We start from the raw sequence: 12155 nt of genomic DNA, 5'->3' as shown, positions 1-12155 counted from the left end.
GTGATATTTATTAATGACTTAGATGAGGGGGTGGAAGGGTGGGTTAGCAAGTTTGCAGATGACACAAAGATCGGTTCTGTTATAGATAGTGTGGAGGGCTGTCGAAGCTTACAGAGGAATATTGATAGGATGCAGAGCTGGGCTGACAAGTGGCAGATGGAGTTCAATCTGGAGAAGTGTGAGGTGGTACACTTTAGAAGGACAAACTTCAAGGCAGATTACAAGGTAAATAGCAGGATTCTGGGCAGTGTAGAGGATCTGGGGGTTCATATCCACAGATCACTGAAAGTTGCCACACAGGTGGATGGGGTAGTTAAGAAAGCTTATGGGATGTTAGCTTTCATAAGTCATGGGATCGAGTTTAAGAGCCGCAAAGTAATGATGCAGCTTTACAAAACTCTGGTTAGGCCACACTTGGAGTACTGTGTCCAGTTCTGGTTGCCTCATTATAGGAAGGATGTGGAGGCATTGGAAAGGGTGCAGAGGAGATTTACCAAGATGCTGCCTGGATTAGAGAGTATGGATTATGAGGAGAGACTAAAGGAGCTAGGGCTTTACTCATTGGAGAGGAGGAGGATGAGGGGAGACATGATAGAGGTATACAAAATATTAAGAGGAATAGAGTGGACAGCCAGTGCCTCTTTCCCAGGGCACCAGTGCTCAATACAAGAGGGCATGGCTTTAAGGTAATGGGTGGGAAGTTCAAGGGAGATGTCAGAGGGAGGTTTTTCACCCACAGAGTGGTTGGTGAATGGAATGCGCTGCCTGGGGTGGTGGTGGAGGCTGATACGTTGGTCAAGTTCAAGAGAGTGTTAGATAAGCATATGGAGGAATTTAAGATGGAGGGATATGTGGGAGGAATGGGTTAGATAGTCTTAAGAGTGGTTTGAAGGTCGGCACAACATGGTGGGCCGGAGGGCCTGTATTGTGCTGTATTGTTCTATGGAATAATATCATATCCTGTATTTACAGATGGAGATCCTGATAATTATATTGCTTATTATAGACGTGCCACTGTCTATCTCGCTATGGGCAAATCAAAATCTGCTCTCCCAGACCTAAGTAAAGTCATTGAGCTGAAACCAGACTTCACATCTGTAAGTAACATTGTTTTAATGTTGTTTGTACAGGTTTCCTTTTTTTTTGGATTGCATACCAAGGAGTGCTTGCATAGTATTTTGTCAATGGTCTTTCACCTTTTGATGTGTGATCAGTTACAAGTAATTTTGATTATTTTCAGGCGAGGTTGCAGAGAGGAAACTTGCTCCTAAAACAAGGGAAGCTGGACGAAGCAGAGGAAGACTTTAAGAAAGTGGTAGGTGTACGTCGCAAGTCTAATATATTTTGTCTGTCTTTCTCACCAATATTTTTATAATTTTATTTCAGTTTGAAAGTTTCTCTCAGTGGGCAAGTTCTTTCTTGCCTGTACAAAAAGCATTATCTGGCTATTCTAGTAGCTTAGCTAAGAATTCATCTGTATAGACGATTTGAAATAATAATTGTTCTGTCAGAAATGGAAAAATAAGCAAGATCCTGAAGGAAAAATTGTGCAGATGTGTAGAAATTGCTTTGCTTAACCGCTTGTTTGGAGCATTGAATTTCTGTGCATTCACTGCCCCTGTAACTAATGGCTTGATTAATTATGAGTTTAATCTTAGATGAAAATAATTGTACAGGTGATTTTACTATAGTGGTATTACCAAGCAAACAACGTCACAATATCTGCTTGTTGAATTTCCAGTAGTTAATAATGAACACTCATGGCAGGGCTTCGGCCCTTAATGGGACAGTGGTGAAATTGGAAGGGAGAGGAAGGAAAGGGAAAGAAATGAATTCCCTGATATTCATGGAAATTCAGAAATTTTAGTTTTTGAAATCAACATCAGAAGTGGTGTACTGTTGTGCTGTGGTGGGGTGGGGAAGTGCAGTAGACTTGTGGGCAGCAACCTAAAGAGGACAACAGACATCCTGACTTCCAGGAGTGACACCCATAACAAACACAAATGCAGGAAAAGGTATTGTGACCTCAAGATATAGCACAGAGCTACGGCATTTACCACTCCCAAGGTACTGCTGCACATACACACTTACTTGCAGTCACCACATTCACAAACACGCATGCAGCTGTAATTTAGGAGTTTCATTAGTTGACTGGGAGAAGAAAAAATGCTTTCTCTGTTTCAGGCATGGGTGACAAATAATTGGGCAGTGGCCAGCAGGCTGTGAGAAAGGTTCCTCTTGTGCTCACTGCCTCAAGACTGGTGGAGTAGGTCCTCCTCCTCATGCCCAAACTGAGGCCAGAGCTGAGGAGGCAGTAAACCTCCATGGTAAGCTCTTTTGTCTGCTCCTTAATCCATCCCATTTTGAAGTCTGCATGTGTACTGCTCCATTCCTTCAGATGTGCCATGCACACAACTTGTTTGTGAACCTCTGTGACTATCATTTGTGGTTCACTAGAGGAGGAGTTTACACATCAGTGCTTTCTTGGACGATGCAGATGAGAACTGCAATAGAGACATCTGTAAGAAGGATGATGCAGATGCACACTGAAGTGGCGAGCTTGTCGTCAAGCTGCCTGAGAAAATGGAGGAGATGCCACTTGTATGAAGCTTCTCTTCTACTCTGGAGATGTGTACTTCTATGCAAGAACCTGGAGGTGAACAGCAACTGCCCTGAAAACACAAAAGATCATCCTCTGTGTAGACTTTGGCCTCTGTGCAGACTTGGGCTGAGTCAGTTAGACCTTGTGATGTCTGAATGAAGGTTGTTCTATGTGAACCCATCCTGGAATAAAACCCCTAGGGTCAGGCACTTCTGCATGAGAAACAGATTGCTGTTTAAACAGTGCAGAGCTTGCTCTTGGAAGAATTTTGCAGAATGTGGAAAGTTGAGATATGGGTATGTTAACCAGATGTTACATGAACATAGAACAGAACATTACAGCACAGGAACAGGCGCTGTGGCCCATGATGTTGTGCTGAACTAATTAAGCTAATGACAACTATAATCCCTTCTCCCTGCATTTAGCCATATCCCTCTATTCTCTGCATATTCATGTGCCTATCTTAGAGCCTCTTAAATTCTATTATATCTGCCTTCACCACCACCCCTGGCAGTGCATTCCAGGCACTCACCACTTTCTATGCAAAAGAACTTTTCCCCTCCTTTTGAACTCCCCCCTCCCCCCCCCCTCCTTTTGGACTCTCCCTCCCCCCCCTCCTTTTGGACTCTCCCTCCCCCCCCCTCCTTTTGGACTCCCCCCTCCCCCCCCTCCTTTTGGACTCTCCCTCCCCCCCCCCTCCTTTTGGACTCTCCCTCCCCCCCCCCTCCTTTTGGACTCCCCCCCCCCCCCCTCCTTTTGGACTCCCTCCTCCCCCCCCCCCCTCCTTTTGGACTCCCTCCTCCCCCCCCCCCCTCCTTTTGGACTCCCTCCTCCCCCCCCCCCCTCCTTTTGGACTCCCTCCTCCCCCCCCCCCTCCTTTTGGACTCCCTCCTCCCCCCCCCCCCCTCCTTTTGGACTCCCTCCTCCCCCCCCCCCCTCCTTTTGGACTCCCTCCTCCCCCCCCCCCCTCCTTTTGGACTCCCTCCTCCCCCCCCCCCTCCTTTTGGACTCCCTCCTCCCCCCCCCCCCTCCTTTGGACTCCCTCCTCCCCCCCCCCCCTCCTTTTGGACTCCCTCCTCCCCCCCCCCTCCTTTGGACTCCCTCCTCCCCCCCCCCCCCCTCCTTTTGGACTCCCTCCTCCCCCCCCCCCCCTCCTTTTGGACTCCCTCCTCCCCCCCCCCTCCTTTTGGACTCCCTCCTCCCCCCCCCCTCCTCCCCCCCCCCTCCTTTTGGGGACCCTCCTCCCCCCCCCTCCCCCCCCCTCCTCCCCCCCCCCTCCTCCCCCCCCCCCTCCTCCCCCCCCCCTCCTCCCCCCCCCCCCTCCTCCCCCCCCCCCTCCTCCCCCCCCCCTCCTCCCCCCCCCTCCTTTTGGACTCCCTCCTTCCCCCCCCCTCCTCCCCCCCCCCTCCTCCCCCCCCCCTCCTTTTGGACTCCCTCCTTCCCCCCCCCCTCCTTTTGGACTCCCTCCTTCCCCCCCCCCTCCTTTTGGACTCCCTCCTCCCCCCCCCCTCCTTTTGGACTCTTCCCCCCCCTCCTTTTGAACTCCCCCCCCCCTCCTCTTGAACTCCCCCCCCCTCCTTTTGAACTCCCCCCCTCCTTTTGAACTCCTCCCCCCCTCCTTTGAACTCCTCCCCCCCCCTTTGAACTCCCCCCCTCCTTTGAACTCCCCCCCCTCCTTTGAACTCCCCCCCCTCCTTTGAACTCCCCCCCCTCCTTTGAACTCCCCCCCCTCCTTTGAACTCCCCCCCCCTCCTTTGAACTCCCCCCCCTCCTTTGAACTCCCCCCCCTCCTTTTGAACTCCCCCCCCCCCCTCCTTTTGAACTCCCCCCCCCTCCTTTTGAACTCCCCCCCTCCTTTTGAACTCCCCCCCCCCTCCTTTTGAACTCCCCCCCCCTCCTTTTGAACTCCCCCCCCCTCCTTTTGAACTCCCCCCCCCTCCTTTTGAACTCCCCCCCCTCCTTTTGAACTCCCCCCCCCCTCCTTTTGAACTCCCCCCCCCCTCCTTTTGAACTCCCCCCCCCCTCCTTTTGAACTCCACCCCCCCTCCTTTTGAACTCCACCCCCCCTCCTTTTGAACTCCACCCCCCCTCCTTTTGAACTCCACCCCCCCTCCTTTTGAACTCTCTCTCCCCTCCCCCCTTTTGAACTCTCTCTCCCCCGGGATTATTAGACATTTTAACCCTGGGAGGAAAAGATACCTGCTGTCTATTCTATCTATGCCTCGCATAATCTTACAAACTTCTTTCAGGTCTTTCCCCCTCCCCCCCACAGCCTCTGCTGCTCCAGAGAACACAACTCTAGTTTGTCCAGCCTCTCCTTGTGGCACATACCCTCTAATTCAGGCAGCATCCTGGTAAACCTCTTCTTCATACTCTCCATAACCTCAACATCCTTCCTATAATGGAGGACCAGAATAGAATGCATGGGTCGGTATCTCCATCCCTTCCCCCGCACCCACTGAACACCTTTTGAGGTCAGCACTTATAGAAGTGCCTCTAGGCCACATGCTCACTTTTGCTTAATGGCATCTTTCCCAGACTGCAGCTTCACAGAGCAGAACATTGCAGTTTGAAAAAGGCTGATCGAGGACCAGAAACTTGGCATGGGAGGGGTTAGCGGGTGGAGCCTCCAATTGCATGGCTTCCCAAACCAACCTTGAAGGCAAGTGTGAAGAATGGTTAATGTAATAATCACCTTTTTATTTTAAAAAAATCTATTCTTTTAACTGGGTTGGGAAATTCACAGGATTTGGTAGTTTGGATTCAGAATTAGCTTACCCACAGAAGACAGGGTATTGGTGTATGGGTTTTATTCTGGCTGGATGTCTATAATCAGTGGTGTTCCTCAGGGAGCAGTACTGGGCCCTTTGTGATATATTTAAATGACTTGGATGAAAGTGTTGATGGGTTGGTTAGTTTGCAGATGACACCAAAATTGGTGGAGTTGCAGACAGTGAAGAAGGTCGTCGATGGATACAGCAGGATCTGGATCATTTACAGTAATGGGTGGAGAATAGCAAGTTTAGGGAATCCTGGCTGATGAGAGATATTGAGGCTCTGGTCAAGAAAAAGAAGGAAACATACAGTGTGTTTAGGAGGTTGGGTTCGAGTGAATCCCTTGACTATAAAAAGATTAAGAATACTCTTAAGATGGAATAAGATTTTTACTATTGGGCAATTAATATTAGATATTTAATTTTCTGGGCACAAGATTTAGATGTCCTCGATGGGTGTACCTTGAATATGAATCAGTGTAAGGATTTTCATTAGCTTCTATTTTAGGAGCCTCATTCCCTTTTGCACTTACTAAATTGAGTAAACAAATGATAAACCCAATAGTTAAACACAATGTGAATATGGTTTCAATTTTGTAAATTTTTTGGATTCAATAAATTCATTTTATCAAGTCCTATCCAATCTAATTTTTTCTTTCAACCATCCAGAATTGACTTAGCCTTTCCTTTATGGAAAATGAAGGGAATAACATGCTTTCGTGATTTATTCATTGATAACTGTGTGTCTTTTGAACAACTGCCCAATAAATACAGTTTGCCTAGTTCACACTTTTTTCAATATTTACAGATTAGAAACTTAAGTCAATTTAACTTCTTTTCCGAATCTATATAAAACTGAAATTACAGGAAAAATCTTAGGTTTTAATCCTTACCAGAAGGGCTTGATAGCAATAATTTATGATCTGATTATGAAAATACGTCTAGAGACACTTGATAAAATTAAGAATGAATGGGAAAGGGAACTCCAGATACTCTTACCTACAGAGACATGGAAGAAAACTCTCCAGTTAGTTAATACATCTTCAATGTGTGCTAGACACTCTTTGATACAGTTTAAGGTAGTTCACAGAACCCATATGTCGAAGGACAAGTTAGCCCGTTTTTATCACATATAAATCCTATATGTGGCAGATGTAATTTGGAGGTGGCTTCCCTGACACACATGTTTTGGTCCTGTCCTCTTTTGGAAAAATATTGGAAAGACATTTTTAATATTCAACTGTATTGATTATTGATCTACAACCACATCCTATTACTGCAATTTTTGGGTTACCAATGATGGATTCTTGCCATCTATCTGCTTCTGTTTGTCGTATGATTGCTTTTGTTCCATTAATGGCCAAGAGGTCCATTCTATTTAAATGGAAGGACCCTATACCCCCACCACATTTCAATGGTTTTACTTAGAAAAAATTAGGAGTGGTACTGTTGCTCCTTCACTTAAATTTGAGGAAGTTTGGAGTTCATTTATTCAATATTTCCATACAATATAAGCAGACCTTCTTCGAATCCCTTTCAATAACCTTAGAATATAGGGGAGCGGAGCTGACGACATAATGTTTTTTTTAACCGAAGAAATATCAGTCCAGTTTTTTTTTTGAAGTTTTTGGTTTGCTTTTGTTTATCATTATACTTTTTTTGGGGGGGTTTCTTTTCATATAATCAAATTTCTTTTCAATTTCTTCTTTTTTTTCTGTATCATGTTCACTTAGCAAGAGAGCAGGAGGTCCAGATTACATATTTTACTCCTTGTGAGTATAAATTAACTGTTATTATTGTTATCCTGATCTCTTCACATTAATGCTATGTATATTAATTTGAATTAATTTGAAATTCAATAAAAAGATTGAAAAAGGAAATCAGGAGGACAAAGAAGGAATGAGATGGATCTGGCAGGTAAGGTTCAGGAAAATCCCAAGAGGTTCTATAGCTATATTAAGAGTGAAAGGGTGGGTAAGGAGAGCGTAGGTCCCCTTAGAGATCAGTAGGGCCACCTATGTCTCGAGCCGCAGGAAATGGTGGGATTTTTAACTAGTATTTCTCTGCTTTGCTGAGGAGAACATCATGTTTGCTCAAGAGATAAGGGAAACAAGTGTACATGTTCTGGAGAGCATTCATATTATCAGGGAGGAAGTATTTGCAACCTTACAGTGCACGAAGATGGATAAATCCCCAGGACCTGACAAGTATATCTTTGGACTTTGGGAGGCCAGAGAAGAAATTGCGGGGGTTGTTGCAGAGATATTTGCTTTATTGTTAGCTGCTGGTGAAGCTCCTGAAGACTGGAAGGTGGCTAATATCATTCTGTTGTTTAAGAAGGGTAGCAAGGACAAGCCAGGGAACTATAGGTTGGTCAGCCTGACATCAGTGGTGAGGAAGTTACTGGAAGGAATTCTGAGGGACAGGGATCTATCAACTTTTGGATAGTCTTGAGTCTGATTCGGAGGAGTCAGCTTGGCTTTGTGCGTGGGAAGTCTTGCTTGATTAATCTTTTGCAGTTCGTTGAAGAGGTAACTGACAAGGTAGATGAGGGTAGGGCAATGGATGTTGTCTATTTGGACTTTAGCAAGGCTTTCGACAAGGTCCCACATGGCAAGTTGGTCTGGAATGTTGGGTCCCATGGAATCCAGGGAGAGTAGTTAGCTGAATTCAAAATTGGCGCAGAGGGTGGTGGTTAAAGGTTATTTCGTGGAATGGAGGTTGGTGACTCATGGTATGCTGCAGGGGTTGGTGTTGAGACCCTTGTTATTCATTATTTATACAAATGATTTGGATGTGAATGCACAAGGCTTGATCAGCAAACTTGTAGATGACATGAAATTAGCAGGTGATGATTGTGAAGAAGGGGGATCTTGATCAGTAGCAAATGGATTTCAAAGCAGACAAGTGTGAGGTGATACATTTTGGAAAGTCAAACCAGAGTAGGGCTTAGTCTATGAATGGTAGGGCGCTAAGGATTGTAATGGAACAGAGGGACCTTAGGAGTACACATGCATAGTTTGAAAGTAGTGTCACAGGTAGGCAGTGGTGAAAAAGGCATTTAGCACACTGACCTTCATCAGTCAGGGTATTGAATGTTGGAGTTGTACAAGTCGTTGGTGAAACCACACTTGAAGAACTGTGTACAGTTTTTGTCACCTCGTTGTGAGAAAGATGTGGTTAGACTGAAAAGTGTGCAGAATAAATTTGAGGACGTTGCTAAGACTAGAGGGCCTGTGTTATAGAGAGGTAGGCTAGGCTAGGTCTTTATTTTTTGGAATGTAGGAGAATGAGAAGCAGCCTTGTAGAAATGTTTCGGATTATGAGAGGCATAAATAAGTTGGATGGTAAGTCTTTTCCCCAGAGTAGGGGACTCCAAAACCAAGGGGCATAGATTTGGAGTGGGACGTGAATGATTTTTTTAAAGGGACCTGAGGGGAAACATTTTCATGCAGACGGTGAAATAAGCTACCAGAGGAAGTGGTTGAGGCAGGTACCATAGTATCACTTAAGAATCACTTAAGAAGCACTTGGATTGGTACATGGATGGGAGGGGCCTGGAGTGATATGGGCCGATCGGAGGAAATTGGGACCAGATAGGTGGGCACCACGGTTGGTATGGACTCATTGGGCTGAAGGAGATTTTCACTCCTAGGAACTTGAAGCTCTCAACCCTCTTGACCTCAGCACCATTGATGTAGACAGGTGCATGCAACCCCCCCCCCCCACCCCCGTCCTGAAGTCACTGACCAGCTCTTTTGTTTTGCTGACATTTAAGGGAAAGATTGTTGTCATGACGGCATGTCCCTAAGCTCTCAATCTCCTTTCTGTACTCTGACTCGTTATTTGAGATGTGGCCCACTACGGTGGTATCATCTACAAACTTGTAGATGGTGCTAGAGCAGAATCTGGCCATGCAGTCATAAGTATATAGGGAGTAGAGTAGGGGGCTGGGGACGCAGCCTTGTGGTGCACCAGTGTTGAGAATAATCATGCTGGAGGTGTTGCTGTCTATTCTCACTGATTGTGGTCTGTTGGTCAGGAAGTGAAGGATCCAATTGCAAAGGGAGGTGTTGAGTCTCAGAGTTTGGTGATGAATTTGCTTGGAATTATAGTATTGAAGGTGGAGCTGTAATCAATAAACAATAGTCTCACGTAGGTGTCTTTATTAACTCAGGCAAGTGGGAGGTCAAATATAAGGGGAAAGTATACAGTTAATGGTAAGACCATAATGGCACAGTTAATGGCAGCATTGATGGACAGTGGGATCTTGGGATCGAAATCCATAGCTCCCTAAAAGTGGTAACAGAAGTACATAGTGGTAAAGAAGGCGTATGGCATGCTTGCTATCATTGGTCAAGGTATTGAGTATAAGAGTCAAGAAGTCATGTTGCAGCTGTATAAAACTTCGGTTAGCCCACAGTTGGAGTATTGCATGTAGTTCTGGTTGCCCCATTATAGGAAGGATATGGAGGCTTTGAAGAGTTCAGAAGAGGTTTATCAGGGTGCTGCCTGGATTAGAGGGCATGTACTATTTGGAGAGGTTGAACAAACTTGTGTTGTTTTCTTTGGAGCAGTGGAGGCTATTTTTTTGGGAACAGAAGTTCATAAAATGATGAGAGGCATAGATAGTTAGCCAGTATCTTTTTCCCCCAGAGTTGAAATATCTAATAGTAGAGGGCATGCATTTAAGATGAGAGGGATAAAGTTCAAAGGAGATGTGCAGGGCAAGTGTTTTGTACAAAGAGTTGTGGGTACCTGGAATGCACAGCCAGGTGTGGTGGTGGAGGCAGATATGATAGGAGTTTAAGAGGTTCTTGGATTGGCACATGAATATGCAGAGAATGGAGGGATCTGGACCATGTAGAGGCAGAGGGGATTAGTTTTATTAGATGTCATTAGCTTAATTAGTTTGGCACCACTTCGTGGTCAAGGTCCTGTTCCTGTGTTGTACTGTTCTGTGTTCTAGATATTTTAAAGCAAATTCTCATACTTTCAGTATGAAGGTAAATGGAGAAATGTTTCACTTTAGCAGGACTTGTGTGAAACAACTAATCTTAGTAATTATGGCAAAATGGAGGCTCTGTTACTGGTTGTCACCTTGGTGGTTCAGGTCTTGGTGAACCTCCACTGTCCTTCAGTTGCTGATGAAATATTGTGCCATTAGGAGTCTTTAATTAATCTTTTGCTTTACAGATGAAAAATTCTGAGATTTTAATGGGAATTGGAGGTTTATACACAGGTTAAGTATATGGGCAAGATGAAATATAATGTGTTTCAAAATATCATCCAGCATGGAAACGAGCAATTTTAGCTCACCACGTCCATGCTAACCAGTGGGTACCCATCTGTATTAATCCCATCTTCCAGCACTTGGCTCATAGTCGATTCAGGAGCTTGTCTAGACACTTCTCAAATGCTATCAGCAGCTCTGCTTCCATCACTTTCTCAGGCAGTGTATTCCAGATACTTGCCACTCCCTGGGTAAGAAAGCTCCCTGTCAGATCCCCTCTAAATCTCTTGCTGCTTGCTCTAAGTCTCGTGTCCTCTAGTTTTATCCCACCTCTGAGGAAAATTTTCAGGCCATCTTCCTATCTATACTCCTCATAACTTTATATACCTCCATCATGTCTCCTAACTTTCTCCATTCCGGGGAAAATAGAGCATCTCCAGTCTCTCGTCATGACTGAAACTCTCCACACATCCAGACAGATCTCCTCTGCATCCTCTCTCGTGTTATCGCATTCTTCCAATAGTGTAGTGACCAGACCTGCACACAGTCCTCCAGCTGCTATCTGACCAATGTACTATAAAGTTGGAGCATAGTCTTGGAAGGCCAAGTAGTATCTGTGGAGAAAAGTGGACGGTCAACATTTCAGGTCAGGATCCTTCAAGACTGTAAATAAAAAAAAAAACTTCAAAGTGGGCATCTCTGAAGAGACTTTGCAGTGGAGCAGTAATCCAAGAGAAACAAAAGACTGCACATGCTGGAATCTGGATGGAAAAAACAAGATACTATAGGAACTCAGCAGGCCAGGCAGCATCCTTGGAGAAAAGTAGACAGTTAATGTTTCGGGTCAGGACCCTTTTTCAGGATGCCTTCTACATCTACATCCACATCCAAATCACTCGTGAATATTTTGACAGCAAGGGTCACAGCATCAATCCCGGTGGAACATCACTAGTCACAAAGATCCAATTACATCACCCTCTGCCTCCGATTGCCACGCCAATTTTGGCTGCACTTTACCAACTTGCCCTGGATCTCATGGACCTAAACCTTTTGGACCAGTCTGTAACATAGGACCTTGTCAAAGGCCTTTCTGAAGTCCATGTAAACCACATATACTAGATTGCGTCATTACACTTTGTTACTTCTTCAGTCAGACAGGATGTACCCTTGATGAAGCCATGCTGGCTCTCAGTAGTCCTTGCTCCTTGCTGCAAAGAAGGGAAAAAATGAGTCCAAATGATCTTAAATCCTGTCCCTCAGCACTTTTTTCCAGTAACTTCTCTACAACTAAAATTAGGCTTGTAGGTCAGTAATTACCAGGCTTTTCCCTGCTACTTTTTGTGAAAAGGGGACCACATTTACCATCCTTCAGTCATCTGGGACTTTGCTTGTGGCCAGTGAAGATTTAATAACCAGAGTCCCAGCAATCTTTGTTTGCCTCATGAATAAATTTCATTGGCCTCTAGGGATTTATCCATCTTTAAGCCCGTTAAGGCATTGAGTACCTCTGTAGAGACTTGCACTAGAAATTTACATTCCCTTTTCG

General features: G+C 45.3%; 1 protein-coding gene across 1 annotated transcript in view; it reads left to right on the top strand.

The window, feature by feature from the left end:
• Nucleotides 1–12155, top strand: part of LOC127575809 (dnaJ homolog subfamily C member 3-like) — a 131600-nt gene that overhangs the window by 46333 nt on the left and 73112 nt on the right. Inside the window, 2 exon segments of the mRNA XM_052025930.1 lie at nucleotides 973–1097; nucleotides 1241–1315. Coding sequence (XP_051881890.1) covers nucleotides 973–1097; nucleotides 1241–1315 — 200 coding nt within the window.

The sequence above is a fragment of the Pristis pectinata genome, chromosome 11 (genome assembly GCF_009764475.1).
Source record: "Pristis pectinata isolate sPriPec2 chromosome 11, sPriPec2.1.pri, whole genome shotgun sequence".
NCBI lineage: Eukaryota > Metazoa > Chordata > Chondrichthyes > Rhinopristiformes > Pristidae > Pristis > Pristis pectinata.
Note: the sequence above shows the minus strand (reverse complement) of the source record. Positions and strands in the feature narration are given on the sequence as shown.